Raw genomic sequence first — 20,164 nt, forward strand, 5'->3', positions numbered from 1 at the left:
AAATAAATAGTATCTAGTGCAATATAAAAAATGCAAATAATTTTTCTGTGGTCCATCGAAATTTTCTCGTGGACCACCAGTGGTCTGTGGACCACTGGTTGGTGACCGCTGATCTAGTTCATTCCATGGAGGACCTACTACAGCTTCCTTGACAAATGGCTATCCAACCTCTGTTGAAGACCTCTAGTGGTTGACTGACAACTTATATAGTCAAGAACTTCTTCCTGATGTCTAGCCTGAATCTTCATTTTTCTAATTTTCACTCATTGATTCTGGGGCAATAGAGGAAAATCCCTCACTCCTTTCAAATTTCATTGTTGCTATTTGTGTCTCCAAAATTGCTGGTTATGGAGTTGCCAACTGACTCTTGGTATGCTTATTTCATTTTTCAGCAGATAGAAGAGAAAAATCGGACTTTTGTCTTAAACTGATTTTTAACTTAATGAAATTGCTTACCCGTCCACCTTTGGATGGACAGACTTAATGCTGATAGCCAAAAGACATAGTTCAGTTGTTCTTCCTTAACAGATTTGTTTTCCTTACAAATGAAGACCAGCATTGATTGAACAGAAGACAGAACTTGCAGCTATATTTTCAGATGATTGTGTGTCAAAATGAGCCAAGAAGAATCTCTTTGAAATAAACATAATTGATCCAAGCAGAACATCATTTTTTTCTTTCCATCTGGTGGATTAAATAATATCTGCTGATAAAATCTGGTATAGATATCTGATACTCATTTATTTTCAGGGCCGGAATCTTGCAGACCTCAGAAGAAGCCAGCCTCGAGGAACTTTTACACTGAGCACAACTCTTCGATTAGGCAAGCAGATCTTAGAATCCATAGAAGCCATTCATTCAGTGGGATTCTTGCATCGAGATATCAAGCCTGTAAGTAGAGTCTGGTGGCTGACCTTCTCTGCATAGTTTGCTTTACCTGGCATTGATGTTTATTAAGAACAATTCTCCTTGCAGTTGGAAAACATACCTCTCAGGGGCATTGCATGAATTTTAGAGAGAGAAGCGCATAAAACCATGACTTTATGTTTTGGGATAGGTAAGGCCTCACTTACAACATGGGCCTGTGTATTTAACTAGTTCCAAGTTGCAAAGACATTTTATCATTTCATGTTTTGTGATCACTTTTTATATCAATAAATGAGAATATGCATATGTAAAAAGATCAATAACAAAAAAGACAGTAATAGCTATACTACAACCCTGGTTGGGGGACTAAATTGTTAGTTTTATTAAAAAATGAAAATATTCTTGTGAAATTGGCTAGGGCTTTCAAAGAGGATTCCTTCTATGATTCCCTCTTCAATAGAGGGAATTCAAATTCAGATAAGAATTTCAGAATTATTCCTAGTACTTAAATTTTGAGAAAACTGAAACAATATTTATTAGATTTATATCCATTTATTTTTATATAACCTCAAGCAATGTACATAATGCTGCCATCTCATTGTCCCCTGTGAGGTGGATTGGACTGAGAGAGAGTGACACAGGTCCATGCCTAAGTGAGGGCTAGAACTCAGTCTTCCAGTTTCTAGGTTAACACATTAACCATTTTTTTTTTTTAAATTTGATTTATATGCCGCCCTTCTCCGGAGACTCAGGGCGGTTTACAATGCGTTAAGCAATAGCCTTCATTCTTTTGTATATTTTATACAAAGTCAGCTTATTGCCCCCACAAACTGGGTCCTCATTATACCAGACAAGCTCTATTTATACCAGTAACACTTTCTCCAGCTGACCTCTTAAACTCCTAAGTTTGTGCGTATATTTATTTCTTGCAGGAGTTGGATTGATATCCTTCCTTTTGCTCTAGGCACTGTTGAAAATCCAGGGTCTTTTGGGGATGAAAACATACCTTTACCAAGTCTGGTTTTCAAGAGTACATTTAACAGTGATTGCATGCCCAACTGCACACTGTTCACCTTCTCATGTGCTTTCAAACCTCATTTTTCTTATGCATAGACTTTTGTATGCATTCCCACATAATCTTGTATTATTGTACACATATATAATATTAATGTAAAAATTTTAAAAGGAAAAGGGAACTCTTCCCCTCTTAGCAAACAATAGCAAAATATCAGTGTGTTTCCCTGACTCGCTGCTCTGACATTCCTACGCATGGGTTCTCCTCATTCCTATTAGTCTGACTGAGTGCCAATCATTTTCCTCTGCAGCCGGGGTCACGCCCACCCCGTCTCCGCATGCGCAGTCTTTTTCACTCAGTTGTTGGAATCAGACAAAAACGGCATATATAGCTAACAGTCTAGGAGCTAGAAATAAAATACAAGCTGATATTGGAAGAAAAATGGATTTAGAATGATATTATCAGATTCAACAGACAAAAATATGATAATAGGAAACATACATAAATGTATAATTACAGAAGAACTGCATTGGCAAAAAGTTATGAAAAAATCTTGGAATGATTACAAACTGAGTATGAATTAATAATGTAATGCAGCTGCAAGAAATATGATGTGCAAGGATGATTCCTACATAATTAAATCAGTTTATTCTGCTTCACTTGGGGCCCCCCTTCAAATGTTATATTCAGTTTGGATATTAGATTTTAAAATGGGTTTAGAGAAATTGGAACAAATTATAGAAGGGCAACAGGTTCTACTTTCAGATGACTAGAAACAGAGATTGAATTGAGATTGGTATATTAGTCTGTCAGGAACCTACTGAAGTAAATACAAGAACTTTGTTTAATCACAGATGTAACAGCAAAATGATTGATAATGGGAAATACGATAAAAATAGTAACTGGAACAGATTTTGGATAGTGGCTCTATAACCTGTGAAGAGATACTGATATATTAACATATCTTCTTATTGTGTTGCTCCTCTTTAGTCTAATTTTGCCATGGGACGCCTGCCTTCAACCTACAGGAAATGTTATATGTTAGACTTTGGTCTGGCCCGGCAGTATACCAATACTAATGGTGAAGTCCGACCTGTAAGTGATGTCTTTTCTATTTCATTTTCTGTCATTGTAACAGATTAAAAAAAAACTATTATATTTTTGTGGGTGTCCTTGGTGCTCTCCGAGCTTGGTTGTTTTCTTGCAGACGTTTCATTACCAAACTAGGCAACATCAACAGTGCACTGATGATGTTACTTAGTTTGGTAATGAAATGCCTGCAATAAAACAACCAAACTCAGAAAGCACCAAGGACTCCACCAAACCTGAGCTATAAATATTTCTTCTATCAGTATCATAATATTTTTACACTTTTTATTACTTTCATTTATATGCTGCCAATCGGTGTATTTGTGTATTTTTATTTTGCCAGTCTGTACATGCCAAAGGCACACTGAACGCTGTATGTACAGCATTCTGTGTGCCTTTGGCATATATCCCTGCTGGCCACATGACCACGGAAATTGTCTTTGGACAATGCTGGCTCCTTCAGTCAAGAAATGGAGATGAGCACTGTGCCCTAGAGTCGGCCATGACTGACAGGGAAACCTTTATTTTTTATTACTGCCAGTATGCTCAAGGGCACCGTTGTATTATTCATGTCTGCAGTGCTGTCACTTTAACATACCTATTTGTTGAGATGAAAACTGAGTTGCCAAAGAGTTATTACATATGATTTCAAAATAAAATATTACTTTGCATATGTCTTGTCTCTTTATCAGTTACTTATATCAGTACTAAAAAAAGAGAACACTGTAAATTGTTCATCCTTTTATCCCATTAACAACTTTTATAGAAGATTGTTTTTAGTTTTTTAAAAAAGCACACTGCTCATGCTGAATTCATGCTCATTCAGAAAAAGCAAATTTGAACCTAGTAATGTGAGTGGTAGTGGCATATATAACCAATCTTACTTTTTCTCCTGCTACCATCCCTAAAAATCTCCAGTGGATTAGAAGAAACTGCTGAAGGGCAAGGTTCTACTGGTATAAGATTCTTCTGTTTGATTTCAGTTAATTTAGTGATTTATGATAGCTCTTCTGTGCCTCTCTACAGTATTTCAGTATGGTTTGCAGCATAAGAATAATAAACAGATTTTAAAACAGTTAAAACAAATATGTGCCCAATCCCACTGGTGATAGTAACAAAGGTTCTTTGGAATAGGATTATTTTAATAGCCTTACTAAATGGCATCAGTTTGGGCAATAACCTCTTAGGGAAGGAAGCCTGTTTCAAAATAATGAGATTACAGTAGAGAAATAATGCAATGAGAGCCTTCAGACCCTCAAAAAGAAGGGGAACCTCATCATGAGATGAGCTGGTTTATTTGAAGGAACGATTCCTCAAAATACCTAGTAAACAGGTGATGAAGAGGTTCATAGATTAAAACCAGTACTTTGTATTTACACTTTTAGTAACTAATGCAGCAGGTACAAAAATGGTGTTATGTTTATTTATTTATAAAATGTATTGCCAGATACTTGGCAGATTGCAGTAATAATGTATCTACATTCTACAGTATGGTTACTAATTAAAGTATAAAACCAAAAAATCAACCAATAACTAAACTGGGCATCCTAATGCTAGTCATAGATTCCTCTGAACAGTTTGATTTTCAAAAATATTTAAATTACAAAACCAAAATATTGAACGCAATTTTACTATCATAAATAGTAATATTTTATTATTTACTATTCCACTGATAAGTAACCAGTTCTGAAATTCAGCCCCTTTAAGCCCCTGAATCTTATTTATCATGGAAATTGATGATCATCAATATTATTTTCTGTTAGAGACAAGTCAGGTGTGACAAGTCTTTTAGATTTTATAAATGGCAATCACATGGTAACTTTGAATTTTATCCAGAAGTTAATAGGGAGCCATATAGCATTCATACCACCTATACAATATTCCTGATGATGATCAGTGAATACCTAGAAGCAAACAAAGTAATAACCAAAAACCAACATGGGTTTGTCAAGTGCCAGACTAATCTTATTGCATTCTTTGACAAAGTGACAAAATCAATGGACCAGAGGAATGCTGTCGATACAATTTACTTGACTTCAGTAAGGCATTTGATAAAGTAGACCATAATCTACTACTAGATAAAATAGAAAAAATGTGGGTTAGACAGCATTACCAGCAGATGGATTTGAAACTGGGTGACCAACCGCACTCAACCTGTAATCCTCAATGGAACTGCACCTACATGGAGGGAAGTATGCAGTGGGGTACCACTAGGCCCAGTACTCTTCAACATCTTCATCAATGATTTGGATGAGGGGATAGATGGGGGACTCATCAGATGACACCAAGGTAGCAGGAATAGCCAACACTCTGGAAGATAGGCTTAAGATACAGAAGAATCTTGACAGACTTGAACATTGGGCACTATCTAACAAAATGAAATTCAATGGTGAAAAAAATAAGGTTCTACATTTAGGCAAGAAAAACAAAATGTACAGGTACCGTATATGTGGTACCTAGCTCAATAGTAGTAATTGTGAGAGGGATCTTGGAGTCCTAGTGGACAACCATTTAAATATGAGCCAGCAGTGGGCAGCAGCTGCCAAAAAAGCCAACACAGTTCTAGGCTGCATAAGCAAGAGGGATAGAATCAAGATGATGTGAAGTGTTAATACTATTTTATAATGCCTTGGTAAGGCCACACTTGGAATACTGCATCCAGTTTTGGTCACCATGATGTAAAGAAGATGTTGAGACTCTAAAAAGTGCAGAGAGAGCAACAAAGATGATTAGGGGATTGGAGGCTAAAACATGAAGAATGGTTGCAGGAACTGGGTATGTCTAGTTTAATGAAAAGAAGGACTAGGGGAAACATGATATCAGTGTTCCAATATCTCAGGAGCTGCCACAAAGAAGATGGAGTCAAGCTATTGTCCGAAGCACCTGAGGGCAGGACAAGAAGCAGTGGGTGGAAACTAATCAAGGAGAGAAGCAACCTAGAACTAAGGAGAAATTTCCTGACAGAACAATTAACCATTGGAACAACTTGTCTCGAGAAGTTGTGAATGCTCCAACACTGGAAGTTTTTAAGACGACATTGGATAACCATTCGTCTCAAATGATGTAGGGTTTCCTGCTTAAGTAGGGGGTTGGACTAGAAGTCCTCCAAGGTCCCTTCTAACTTCATTACTGGCTAATAGCTGGATGCTGCATTCTGGATTAATTGAATCTTCTAAGAAGTCTTCAAAGGCATCGCCAAATAAAATGCATTGGTCCAAACTAGTGGTGATGGAGCATGAGTTAAGATATCCTCTTGCTCTAGGAAGGCCCATAAATGGTTACCAGCTAGCTGGCAAAATAGTCCACCTATCTTTCAAGAAGGAGCGTTGAGTTCAGAAGGACCCCCAATTCAGGGACTTTCTTTCAAAGTCAACATTGGACTAGTCACAGTATCTGAATCGATAAAGTGCAACTTTACCTTGCTGGGATTCACTTTTAGTCTATTTCATCCTGCCTAATTCCCAACAGTCTTCAGATACTGTAACAAAACACTAATAGCATTTCCTATTTGATGATGGGATGAGGTTGCAATGCAGCATTGGGTATCATCATGATACCGTGAATCAATGCTGACTGTACCCATTGGCTTCATGTAGCTTTGAATGGGTAAATATTTAATATTATCTCTGCAATATTTTCTATACATATCTTTCAGGATTGAATGTAGGCATTGTAATTAATCACTGCATAGACACTGCTCCCACTATTTGCCAATATTTCAATGGGATCAAATGAGATCTCTCAAGATGAGCCCAAAGAAGAGCTGAATACTGAAGTTTCTTATTCCAGCCAGTGACCAAAACTAGGATTAAAGCTTAATGATAAGCTTGAAAATTTGAAAAGTTAAATCCATCTTACTTACCAGGTAATTGTACTTTGTGCAATGGAAGCTCTAAGTACCAATATAATTATTCTATATTTTTACTTTTTCTTCAAAATCTCTGTATCACAATCTTTTCTTCAAAATGCTTTAAAAGAAAAGATTGTGATACAGAGACCAGTATCACACTATTCAGTATGTTAAAGATTAAAGTGCAGAGTAAATCTGCAATCAATACTGTTAAAACCATTTTTTTAAAAAAAATGATTTATATGCCGCCCTTCTCCGGAGACTCAAGGCGGCTTACAATGTGCAGGCAGAAGGTGCAGAATGAGATGGCAGCCACCCTTTCTCTTTCTCTTTCTTCCTCCTGCCTTACTCTCTATCTTGGTGCACAAGAAGAAAAACCCACTAGAAAAGTTTCCAAACTGTAAGAGCAGTTTGACAGTGAAAGCTGTTATCTAAAATACCGCATGCAGTGACACACATTGCCTTAGATTGCCATTGATACTGGGCTCATCTATCTTGATAGTGTGATGCTCCTCCCAGTTTAATAAACCTCCTTGCTAAAAATTATTTGGTTTTCCGGAGAGCATTTCTGAAATGATGAAAAATACGCAGCGTTTTATCATGAGAAGTCTCTTTTGTTTGCATGAATTGAAAACTTTGCATGCTGCTGTTCTGCTGACTCAGCTCTAGATTATTGATTAAAGCTATTTCCTCATGAATCAGACTGCATTGCAGCAGTTTGCAATACTTGGTTTAAGGATATTGCATATATGTGTAAGTATGAGTTGGTTTCTGGATTTGACTGTATGGCTAAAGCAGAATGTGACAGAAAAAGCTCCTGATAAGCTTTGTCTAAATCAGAAATTTGAAGAAGAAAAAACCCACAACAAAATCCTATTTATAACATGACCAGTTTTTAAATAGAGCATCCAAATCCAAAAATGAAGATTGTTATTGATTCTGGTATTTCCTAATATTGATACAAATGTTTATTAATCATTATCACTCTAAGACATAACAGTATTATGGTGGTAATTAATCATTGTCTCTGTAATTAAAGGCATTTCACATCATGATCCCACAACCAAGTTAAATTACCAATTCCATTTCAGTTTTACTTGGTTTTCAGAAGCTTTGCTAAATTTTGCTCTAAACGGAGCAGAAAAATTTGCCTGCTAATGGGGGTGGGTAGAAACCATCACTGTATCTCTCTTATGTTTTGTTTGCAATTATGCCTGTTATGTTTGAGCTTATGAAATACAAAGGCTTTATTTCAAGAAGCTACTAACTTTGCATTGAATCCGTTCACTTTTCAAGAAATCAATTATGGCAAAACAGATCCGTATTATATGATTTCATTTTATCTTATTATTTTATTTTACTCCCCACTTGTAGATCCCTAAGGAATGAGATAACTTCAACAGCTCCCAGTCCCAGATGAAAATAAGGTCCATATACTTGAAAACCTACTTAATGTGGTAGAAAATCCTGATGTGCTTTGTTTGGCTTAGACATCTTGGTGGATGTGCTTACACATCATACTAACTCCAAAACAAGCAAACCAACAATTGAATTATGTGGAAATCAGCTCACTTACACCCACTCTTATGATTGCATATTTCAGAAAGCTACATTTTTCCTGGTGTAAATAAATTTTGTTTAATTTAAAATTGTCTGTTAAATACTGGCTTCTTTTAAAGACAAAATCTTAATGTTTAACATCTCACTGCACATAATACATAATTGGTACAATTCACACTTCACAATTTATAATCTCTTGAAAGATTATTGTTAATATGATAGTGGAAAACAATGCTATGGAGTTTTATATTCATGAAAATCAGCCTAGCCCTGATTCAAAAGAATATTCCATTTGGATATCGCCCATATGGAAATGGCATTGTTGCGATCTGATCAAATGTACATTTTCATATCCGGAACAGATTCTAAAGAAATGTTTTATAAATTGGCAGCAGAATCATACTATACATAAAACCTATTCATTACTTGTAATTTAACAGCATTTATAATCTAAGCGACTAGGAAAAGATTCTTAGTGATGTACAACAAGCAAACAAAATCTAAAACCAATAAACACATTATAACAATAACATCCACTAGTTAAGTACCTATGATAAATGACCTCAGATTAACTGTGACTTCATGTGGAAGATTAACTCATTAAGATAATTTTATAATTTTATATATTATAAAATATTAAGAGGGCAAAGTCTGCATGTAACTTGAGAGGGAGGGTGTTGCATAAATCAGGACTAACTTGAAGGAGGACTGACATTTGCTCTATTCCTCATGTTTTCTTGTGTGAGGGATTCTCAACAACCCCTTTTTAGATACCTAGATTAGTTCTGGCAAGATATTAATCTTTTATCACCTGGCACTTTGACATAAAGGGCTTTAGAGATGACAGGCCCATGTTTTGAACTAAATTCAGAAGCCTATGGACAGCCAATGTAACACCTATAAAATACACTGATGAAGTTGTTCCAGATGCAATTTCTGAGTTATCTCCAAAGGTAGTCTCATGTAGAGCCCACTGCATTAGTTTAGCGAGTAGCTATTAGTGCATGAATTACTGATGTAAGGCATGCTGGCTCAAGTAGGGTTGTGTTATATTCTCAGCATGGTAGCTAAGAATATGCCCTAGCCAGGATTTCCATTTGCTGCTTGAGCAGGAACTGGAAGGTCAAGAGGACTTCTATGTTACAAACCTCATCTTTCAGAAGTAGGTTAGGGAAGTAAGTTTTACTCTAAACTTGTTTTGGTCCATCAAGATCTTCACAGATTCCAGATACGGGTTCAAGACTTCCATGGCATCTCTGGCCCAGTCTGAATATACATTAAGTATACTGGTGACACTTCACCCTGAAACATCTGATGACTTCTCTCAGTGGTTTCATTTAAATAACAAAAAGGAAAACACTAAACCCTGTGGTTTTCTACACTGGAACTCAAGTGCTTTTTCCCCAGGACCACTGACAGGAACCATCCACTCAGGTGTGAGCAGATCCATATTAGAACAGTGTTACTAATTCCAATGCATGTAACAGTCCAAAATGATACAATGTTTGATAATATTGAATACCACCAAGAGGTTAAATGGAGCCAAGAGGGCATATTTCTGTCATCTAGCTCCCTATGAAGGTCATCTATCAGATGACCGATGCCATTTCTGTCTCATAACTGGGATTGAATACAAACTGGAAAGGATCCAAATAATCTGTTTTTCTAGGATCCTCTAGTTGATTCCTATCACTTTCTCAATAACCTTCAACAGATGGGAGGTTGGAGACCAAGCAAGGATTATGAAACAAGGCTGGATTCAAGAACTACTACTTCCTTCAAATCAAATGGCATTACCCATCTCTCTTAAATTACATAGATTGCCTTCCAGATCCAAAGCCTCATGCCTCAACTTGTCATCTAATGCAGTCAGTAGGGGCATGAGTCAAATTTACAAATTGGTAATGTTAATATTACAGTGATCCCTATCTGATTCCACAAGTCCTACATACCCAAACGTACCCCAGATTACAACACAAGATTCCTTCTCTGTCATCACCATGGGCTTTGCCCATTTCTTACCAATCTACAATATATATGAATTGATTTATGGATTTATCTGCCAAGCCTTGAATTTATCCAGTATAGCTACAGGTGTTTCTCGCCTGCATCTTCCTATAAAAGGGTCTAAATAATTCTGAATAGGGCCATCAGGTGGGAATTTTCAGACTACTTAAGTGCAGAGAATATCACTGGTTTTATCATCACAGTATAAGTTCAGATAGATCTAGCAATGCTTACTTACATTTAGTTCTGGTTTTCTGACTTCATTGCTCTAGGCAAATTTTCAAATATCCCCCCCTCCTTCCTCAGTAAACTAAGAACTCAACTTGAAAATGATAACATAAAAGAGGTCTCATTGGAGCTGCCTCAGGTGCTTTGGCTGCCTCCCTATTTCACAGATCAATTAAGATGGATCTACCTAATACGATTTTGTCAAAAGTCTGCCCATCTCATTCTGCAGTAGCTGTTGCAAAGTTTCCTCCTCTTGCTTATATAGATTAATAGATACATACACTGTAAAGTAAATGGAATATGGTTTCCATCTGCCTAAAATACAGGTGAAAGGCCAGAATTGCTGAATATACCTATGTTTGAGTAAGAGTGCATTGTAAATTCTCTTTTGCTGATACATAAACGGATACATATACTTTTCCTTTATCGGGAGGCATGGTTATTCCCAGAAAATGTGAGCTTCAATAACCCACAAACAGATTTTTAAAAGTATCCAAAGAATCTTCAGAAAATAAAAATAAAAGCTAATTGCTAGGAAATAGAAACAGAAGCTATCCTTAGTAAATAAAGACCTTGGAGATAAAGAATAGTATGATCCCTAGGATTCAAATGATGGCCATGCCTAGAACAAACAGTGAAGAAGATCTAGCTGAGAAATTGTGCCAATTAATCTTACCTTTTGTCAAACTACAACATAGGGACCAAAAGGCTGTTGAAATTGACTACAGGATATTGACTATAATTCTCTTGCTAAAGTCTGGGTCATTCCTTAGAAATGGAATCTCAAACTCAAATTGTTGGGTCCATCTGAGGAGTAGTTTATTGGCTTGGGTTAAAACATTGAAGTCTTTGATACAAAAGTCTTTAATAAATAAAAAATGGAGAATATCATGATATGCCATTAAAGTATATTTTAAAAATGTCCTGCAAAACAGTAAAGTTTCTTGCAAAACAGTCATTTCACTTCAACCAATTAGTTCTCAGTGATTTCATTAATTAGTATTTGGTTTGTTACTGGGTTGATATGTAATTTTTTTCCAGGATCATATTGAAGAGGATAAGGGAAAATAATTCCATGAAGAGCTGTCCAAATCCCTGCTTTTCTCTTACTTCTTTCTCTTTCCTGAAGAAACAGTTTTCTTTTCTTCTGCCCTTTTTCTTCTGCCCTTTTTCTCAAGAGATTTTGCTTGCTTGCTTATTGCTTTCTGTTTTTCCCATTTCTTGCAAAGTTGTGAAAAACTCAAGATAGGGTAGCCAGTCTTGTCCCTCTGCCTTTCAGCTATTTTCTGTCTCCCTTCTCTGGGCAATTCCAGCATCTGTTTTGTTGCCAAATCCCATCTTCCTATTGCTCCTGCCCAAACAGCCTGGCACTGCTTTGGAAGCAGCATTTGCCATGAAGCGTGAGAGTGGGTGGGATTCCCAGACAACAGTTGAACTTGGCACAAGCTGACTATGTGGCACAACTGATCAGGTCCTGCTGTTGTTCTTCCTGTTACTCAGCCTGAGCACTTATATGCCACTCAAGGAACTAGCTTTGATGGCCAGTGTCCTTAGTGGCAGGTCATAGAAAATGACTTGAAGGTTCTGCATCTGCCCATAGGTTGTAAAATTGAGACCACTGCTCTAAAATATGAGCCACAATCAGTGGTGGGTTTCAATTTCGACCGCTATCTGTTCGCTCGTGGGCGCTTATGCACAGAGACATCCGAGCAGTTGGGCGGAGCCTCCTGCCGCCACCACCGCTACCAGTTCCCCTGATCCAGGGCGAACCGATAGCAACCCACCACTGGCCACAATACTGTGGATAGGATATCTAGAGAATGATGAGCTTTAGCTAACTCAAGTAAGAGATACAAGGCACTTCTGTAAGGGAAGAGATAATCATGTTGATCCAGTTTTTATATTTGTTTCTGTTTTGTTTCCTCCATTTTGCATTTTTATTGTCATGGTTTTCTTTGGGTTTCTCTTTGTTTTACAGTTCTTTTGGGCTCGTTTTTTGAGACTGTTTGATGCGTTGGCTTCCCATCTGCTGCTTATAACCATCTCAACCATAAGTTGTGAGTGAGCCATCATAATGCTTCTTATTTTTTTTGTTTGTGTTTGTTTTAATAATGAGTATAATTCTTGAGTTTTTTCTCCATTTATTTTGTTTCCATGAAATAATTTTTGCTTTCAATATTTTATGCATAGGCCAGGAGCTTTCTGGATTTTGAATTTATGGGAATTTGGCCCTTGTAGAACTGCAGTAAATCATATGTTGACGATCCTTTGGGCCTTAAGAACAATCTCTATTTAAAATTTGTAATTATTGTGCAAAAGCTGAAGATGCCAAATCCTGTTTACACCCATGAAGATATATTTCCTTTAGAAACATGTTCCCAAAATTGTGGAATCCTAACAATAAGAGAAAGTGACAGTTCCTCAAAGTTTTGTTTTAGCATATGCTAAGGAGACCAAAATATTTGTTAAAGCCAATACAATTGTGACATTTATTTTTTATTTATAATAATTTTTAAAAATATATTTTTCCAAATATACTGAAGAACATCTAGGATTATTTAATAATTTGTTTCAAGAAGTAGAGTATATAACACTGGTGATTTATGTTTATGTGACTGAAATTTATGTGACTAAACTCCTGGTTTGGAGTTAAGTAAGCAATGGCCCTCTTTTAGTATCAGTACATCATGTAAATTCTGAAAATCAGGCTTCAGTTATTAAATAATTGAAGGTAGAAGATTCTGTCCAAAGTTACACAACTAGATGCACAACAGAATACCTATCCTTATGCTCTGCATTGTACCACCTTCCTGTATTTGGCCTTCTAATTCTTGGAGCATTTTTGAGGAGTTACAGGGAGCAAAAGGCAATTCTCCAATGGTATGCGTTATGCTGATAGATGACTGCCTATCTATACTTTGTGGAATCCAACAAAAACATTAGTACAATGGAGACCCAGTTGCTGCTCTTTCTTTGTTTTTCATAGATAATTTTTTCAGCACAATAAAAGGAACCAAAATTATTGACACTGAATTTATGCTCATCTATGAATCATAATCCGTCCTGGTTTTTTTCTTAAACAATGTATATGTACAATACTCTGTATACAAACACACATGCACACACACACATTTACATATTTCTTTCTGATAGTTTTCAAATGTGATATTTTCAAATGTACTTTAAAATATATAGGGATATTCCTGAACTTTTTATTTCCTGGCACCAAAGGGATTCTATCCATGTGAATTAAGATGGAGCAGTAGAAAGAAACTGAGATAGCAACTGAAGTACTTTGGTAAGAAAGATGAGGTTGTTATCCCTTAAGAAAGTTGAGGTTGTTATCCCTCTACTGTATAGTCAAATGAATCTGTTTTTGACATTAGCTTGCTCTTAAGTTTCTGACGCCAGTGGTTTTTGTACTCGAAAAAAATACGTTGCTTGTTATCCTTTGTCCACTGAAGTCTATAGTATTTTCTGTGGAGATCTTATCTTTTTAGATTTTTTTTAAAAAAATGATAATTTCAATTTATCTTACAATGGTGTTTTCCAGCAGGAAGTGTTATTGTTTCTAAAAGATTGTTCAAAAATCAACTTTAATCCAAATGTCTAATTTGACCATCAATTCATCTTAATATTTGTCATCAAAATGGTTTGTGGACCTAAACAACGAAGAAAAGGTGGACAGCTTTGCATACTTTCACATTAAAAAAAATAAATTTAATGTATCTTCTTTCCATTAGCCTCGCAATGTTGCTGGCTTCCGGGGAACAGTCCGGTATGCGTCAGTGAATGCACATAAAAATAGAGTAAGTGTTATCTTTATGTGTATGGAAGGAGTAAAATGAGTGAGATTAAAGGAAAAGTATCCCTTTGTAATATTTTGCACTACCCAAATCAAACTGACTCTGGGGCACTCAGAAGAGCAAACCATAAACAGAATATTTGCACCATTTAAAAAGAAGCAGCTACCACAAATGATCAGTTGTTCACCATTTGCTAATAGTCCAAAAGCCTGTTGAAATAAATTGTTGAAATTATGAGCAATTGCATCTATAGTGACTGCATGTTTCTCAGTTTGCAGACTGCTAGCAAGAACTCCAGTTCCTTTGTGCACAGGGTGGGTGGGTCGGTGGCAGTAGTGAGTTGCAAATCCCGGCACTACCAGTTTGCTCGTGGGGGCTCGCACGCACGCACGATGCTTCCGCGCATGTGCAGAACCATCTGGGCATGTAGGCAGAGCCTCCCGCCACCGCCGCTACCAGTTTGCCACATCCGGGGCGAACCGGTAGCAACCCACCACTGGTTGGTGGGATATTTAGCATGCTTATCGTAGATGCTGGGAGTGGATAGGTGGAATCATATTTTGTAAGGTGGTCCCTGACTGTCCAATCTCTTCTTAAAAACCTCCAGTGTTAGAGCACCCACAACTTCTGAAGGCAAGCTGTTGATCTGCATTCATCTTGTTCCATCTGCCTGAAGGAGCAAGGAGAGACATGGATCTAATTCCTAGGGAGTGGAATTCATATTACAGAGGCCCCTGTCCACTGCTTCAGATTCTCCAGGCTTAAAAGAATTCTGGATTGAAACACAAAATGCTGCTCTTCTTAACTCACATGATAGGTTATTAATGATTGAGGCAATCTAATAAATTTTCTGCCGTTACAAAGGTCTAGAGTGCTGATAGTCTGCAATATTAGATTCCATTATCTTGAATATCAGAATTTATACGCATGAAGCAGTGTTTATTAATATTTTTTCCCAGCACAGCAGTTTGCCAACTGCCTTACATTGCGTTACTAGTGGCTTGACTGTTCAAACATGAACAGACATTGTAATCTAAACAAAAAGTATACAAGGAAGCTTCTTTCCTGCTGAACATGAATTGGATGATTTGAAGCTGATGGAATTTATAGGTGTTCTTCTGCTGAGCTTTGAACTTTGAGCAATTACTCTTTTTGAATGGGAGAATTTTTAGGGTGGTCTGCCCATAGAGGCTGTTAGTTTCCAATGAATGCTAGAGGGCTTTTGGATATTTTTCTGGCTAGTATGAGAGGTGTCCTTGTTGAAGTGCGGATTATGTTGGGATAGATTTGCTCTAAACTGCCTCTTCACTGTGCAAAGCTCATTCAGTCACTTAGCAATTAAATAAGTTAAGATATAACTGGAATATAACATGGATTCTTATTCTTCAGTACAAAGAAGGTTAAAAGATAAATCTCCTTCAGTGCAGCAGCTTAAGGATTTAGGCATATTTTAGGATACTGTTTAGAATAACAGTAAAATCAAGCCAGTTCCAGTACAATCGGGCATATACTACAATGCAGAATGGGGAAAAAAGGGCTTGTCTTCATGAAATCTATAAATTTCAACTTCGAATTTCTTCCAGCTATAGTCTTGTTTATGTCTCTTTTGGTATTACAAAATAGTAGGCATGTTCTTTTTTGACCTTGTGTAGTTCAAACACATCAAGATGTGCAGCATGCATCATAGAGTTTCATTACAATTACTCCACATTACTGATGTGGAGTAATTTCTCAACAGACAAGACAATACAGAAAACTGCACTGAAATTAGAATGTATGGAAATTACTGGTTTTGATCTTTAACTCTGGTTACATGAACTGTTAAGTTTTATTACATAATATACTGCATATACAATTGATGTTTTTGTAATAGCTCCTAGGTAGCAATAGTTTCCTGCCATTGTGGACAGTGTTAGCAGCTAAATTAGGTACAATATTTTGTAACTTTTTGTTTTTTTGCAGGAAATGGGCCGACATGATGATCTGTGGTCCCTTTTTTACATGCTGGTAGAGTTTGCTGTTGGTCAACTTCCATGGCGCAAGATTAAAGATAAGGTAGAAAATATAGTCAGCAACAATTCAATACCTCCCTTTTCAAGATGAATAATAAAACAATTTTAAAAAACCTGCTGGATTCTATAAAGGCCTATGGGATGTGCACAGCAGTACATCAGAACATTTTCTTGATTGTGTATGCCAGCAGTCAAAGTTTCAGTGTTCAGAAACAATTTTGCTTTTGATACTGGAATTATATATAATCACCACAATGAACAGAGGTTAATATCTTAACTTGAAGCCATGTACTGTTTTGTATTATTTGCCAATGATATTTATTATAAGTAGCATTCTATGATGATGGAATCTGTAGTTTTCCAGAGGGCTTTTCTGGAGAGCTTTTAGGGTATAATGCACATGTTTTTATTTTGTTTTTATTTTTTTTAATGTATTTATCTTATGTATTAGTACATTCTTTATTTTTGTGAGCCACCAAAACCCTGTTTATGATTACAGCAGGATATAATTAATACATACATACATACATGCAAACAAATAAATGAATTTGATCCCTTTAGGAACAAGTTGGTATGATTAAGGAGAAATATGAACATCGAATGCTGCTAAAACATATGCCTTCTGAGTTCCACCTTTTTCTGGATCACATTGCAAATCTGGATTATTTCACCAAACCAGATTATCAGGTAAAATCCTATTTTTATTACTATCTTGAAACAAGTAGAAGACAATAATTTAGATTTCCCACATGAAACTGGTTTAATAAGAACCAGTAGTTTTCAGTATACATTGCAGGACCTCCCCTCAGTGATCAGACAGGTGTCTAAAGATGAAGATTATTTTAGCCCCAAATTGTTTAGAGTTTTGTAAATCATGACCAAATTTTTCAATATGGCTCAGTAATAATTGGGAGCTAGTTTAGTTGCTCCAGCAAACATACAACATGTGCACGAACAGCTGTTCACTCAGCAATCTTGTAACATTATTCTGCACCAGCTGCAACTTCTAGAGCAAGGCAAAAATACCCTGCATATACTAATGAATACATAACCAGGTGTAAATACTAATACTACTGAGACAATTCCTGCAGAAAGGAACAAAATCACTCTAACATAATGTTCCCAACTCACAAAGACCATCTAGAAAAGTATTACGGACAACCAATCATAGCCACTTAGAAATCAAGTAGTGTCAGGAGAGCTGTACTTGACCCTACTCTTCCCATAAAACTGAACTATCTCACTTTGAGTTACACTGACAATGTTGTTTGTACTGATTCTTTGGTTACCCTACTCGTCTGCAAACGGGCAGAAGATTACTATTGTTTTATGATTAGTTTATTACATGTTTTGCTACTGTTTCTATTGTAAACCATTTCAGTGGTTTGGCATGGGAAGTGATATATGACTACATTAAACAATATAAAAACTACTTACATAGCTCCTTTGAGAAAATTGCACAGATTGACTACAAATAATGGCATGACACAGTAGCAACAATGGTGCAGTGGACTATCTGCAAGAAATACCATTTCCCTGCCATTTGTGGTCCCACCAGCAAGAACTTGTGGGACCACAAAGTGGACAAAGTAATAGAAAACGAAGAAGCTAAAGTGCTTTGGGACTTTAGAATTCAAACAGACAAGCACCTGCCATATTACCTCAGACTTTGCAATTGTCGATAAGAAAGACAAAAAAGACTGGATGTTGCAATATCTGGAGACAGAATAGAAGAGAAAGAAATAGAGAAAATCACAAAATACAAAGAACTGCAAACAGAAGTAGAACAACTGTGGCAAAAGAAAGCAAAGGCAGTACCAATAGTAATAGACACTTTGGCTGCAATTCCACAACATCTTTACATCATTGGCATCACTATCAGTCAATTGCAAAAGGAAGCTTTAGTAAGAACAGCTTACCTCATACAACGATAACTTTAACACTATCAAACATTTGCCTATCACAGATCCTTGGGAAGGACTCAGTAGGTGGATAAAAAAGGCCAAATCCCATCTAAACATTTGACTGACAGTGTGACTGACCATCATAATAAAAACCTACAAGCAGATCTTTCCTCTCAGTTGTATGCTGATTGCCTTAATTAGGGTTATTTGTAATCAGTGGATAATCCCATAATGATGTTAACCTGTTTTTAACTATCTGTTTTAATATATCAGATGAATAAAAAAACAAATGTATTAGGAGATTCTTTTAAGGAGGAGGCAGTAATTTTGCAGTAAGGGAATATTATAGAAGAATTCCAAAAAACATCCAGTTAAGAAAGCTATGTTTTGGGAAATACTTTGCCTATTCTGGAGAGCTGCAGCTGATCTAGTTGGCAGATATTCATGGCTTTTACTTGGGGACACTCAAATAATGATGCAGTTATGGAATAAGCTAAATTCTGTTTCATCCACATTCATGTTTAATGAAAATATAGTTATGGTGCATACTCTTCAGTCAAGTATATAATGATTTTCAATTTCTACTTAATAAAAAATTAGACTTGTTAAGGTTTTTTTGCAAAGCTTAGAGGATGCATCCAATGATTTGGGGGTTATTTGTGGCTCTGGGGCTCAAGTTGTGAATCTATGAAGTAGATCATTCTCCATCTCCTATAAAATGACTTTCTATATTCCTATTTCTGATTGTGGATAAACATCTGAACTTTAGTATTCTAACTTGTTTTTGTCTAGCTGATCATGACTGTGTTTGAAAATAGCATGAAGGAAAGGGGAATTACTGAGAATGAGGCCTTTGACTGGGAGAAAGCTGGTACAGATATTTTATTATCTACAAGTACATCCACCCCACCTCAGCAGAATACAAGGCAAACTGCAGCCATGTTTGGGTGAGTGGCAGACTACATGTAACCAATATTGTGGAATCTCACTACAGGGCCTTTTGGTGTGCTGCCAAATTATTTGATATACAGTCAATATATATTTGTAATTACAGATCTTTCCCCAAAACAGATATGCTAACATTAATGCTATATATGAGCTTGACATGTTGAGTATATGTGATTATGTTTGAGTTGATTGAATCCAAAGATGTCCTACTGTTTATGGATATATTTTTTCAGAAATCCAAAGAATGTTTATCTAGTTTATGCTGTGGTTCATGGTTAGTGGTGGGGAATGCAGAAATGCAGTTTCTCCAACTATGTGTCCTTCATCTTTTTGGAGTGGGGAGAGCTAAAGAAAGGACAGGAAAATATCACCTTCTGACCTCCTGTCATGAATAGGAGTAAAAGACAGAGCTCTTCTCATAGAAGAAGACTCATTGCATCATAAAATTTGCTGCTTCAGAACACTCTAATTTTTAAATCTTGGGAGATTCTCTGAGTTTGTGAATATTTCCCATTTGAGTGGATCTGGTGAAGACAACTAGGAAGAAATACACTGCCAATGTTATTTAAAGATCTTCTGTGGGAGTGGATAACAATTATTTCATGGGAAAATACTTATAGAATTATATCAAGACATATAGTTCTGTGGAAATTTTTGACCTTGTATCCTATTAAGGCAATTCTCCTGAAAGATCATAAACATCAGTCAGAATCTAAGCATTATAGACATACAGTAAGCCAATAAAGAATATGCTGTTTTCAATAGTAAAATGCAAGAGGAATAACAGTTTCAACCATCCATTGAATTTAGTGGTACCTCAAGATGAGATAAGGCAACTTACTTAAAGCTTCATGTTCTGTTGCAATGGGCTTTGTATG

The 20,164-nt window shown here is 36.4% G+C and overlaps 1 protein-coding gene across 1 annotated transcript in view; it reads left to right on the forward strand.

The window, feature by feature from the left end:
- Window positions 1–20,164, forward strand: part of TTBK1 (tau tubulin kinase 1) — an 87,910-nt gene that overhangs the window by 25,729 nt on the left and 42,017 nt on the right. Inside the window, exons 5-10 of the mRNA XM_070948212.1 lie at window positions 751–891; window positions 2,873–2,977; window positions 14,360–14,425; window positions 16,385–16,477; window positions 16,996–17,121; window positions 19,131–19,285. Of these exons, the coding sequence (XP_070804313.1) occupies window positions 751–891; window positions 2,873–2,977; window positions 14,360–14,425; window positions 16,385–16,477; window positions 16,996–17,121; window positions 19,131–19,285 (686 nt within the window). The remainder of the gene's footprint in view (window positions 1–750; window positions 892–2,872; window positions 2,978–14,359; window positions 14,426–16,384; window positions 16,478–16,995; window positions 17,122–19,130; window positions 19,286–20,164) is intronic.

This window comes from Pituophis catenifer, unplaced genomic scaffold (genome assembly GCF_029215685.1).
Source record: "Pituophis catenifer annectens isolate HBS135680 unplaced genomic scaffold, rPitCat1.0.hap2 SCAF_1, whole genome shotgun sequence".
In the NCBI taxonomy this organism is placed as follows: Eukaryota; Metazoa; Chordata; class Lepidosauria; order Squamata; family Colubridae; genus Pituophis; species Pituophis catenifer.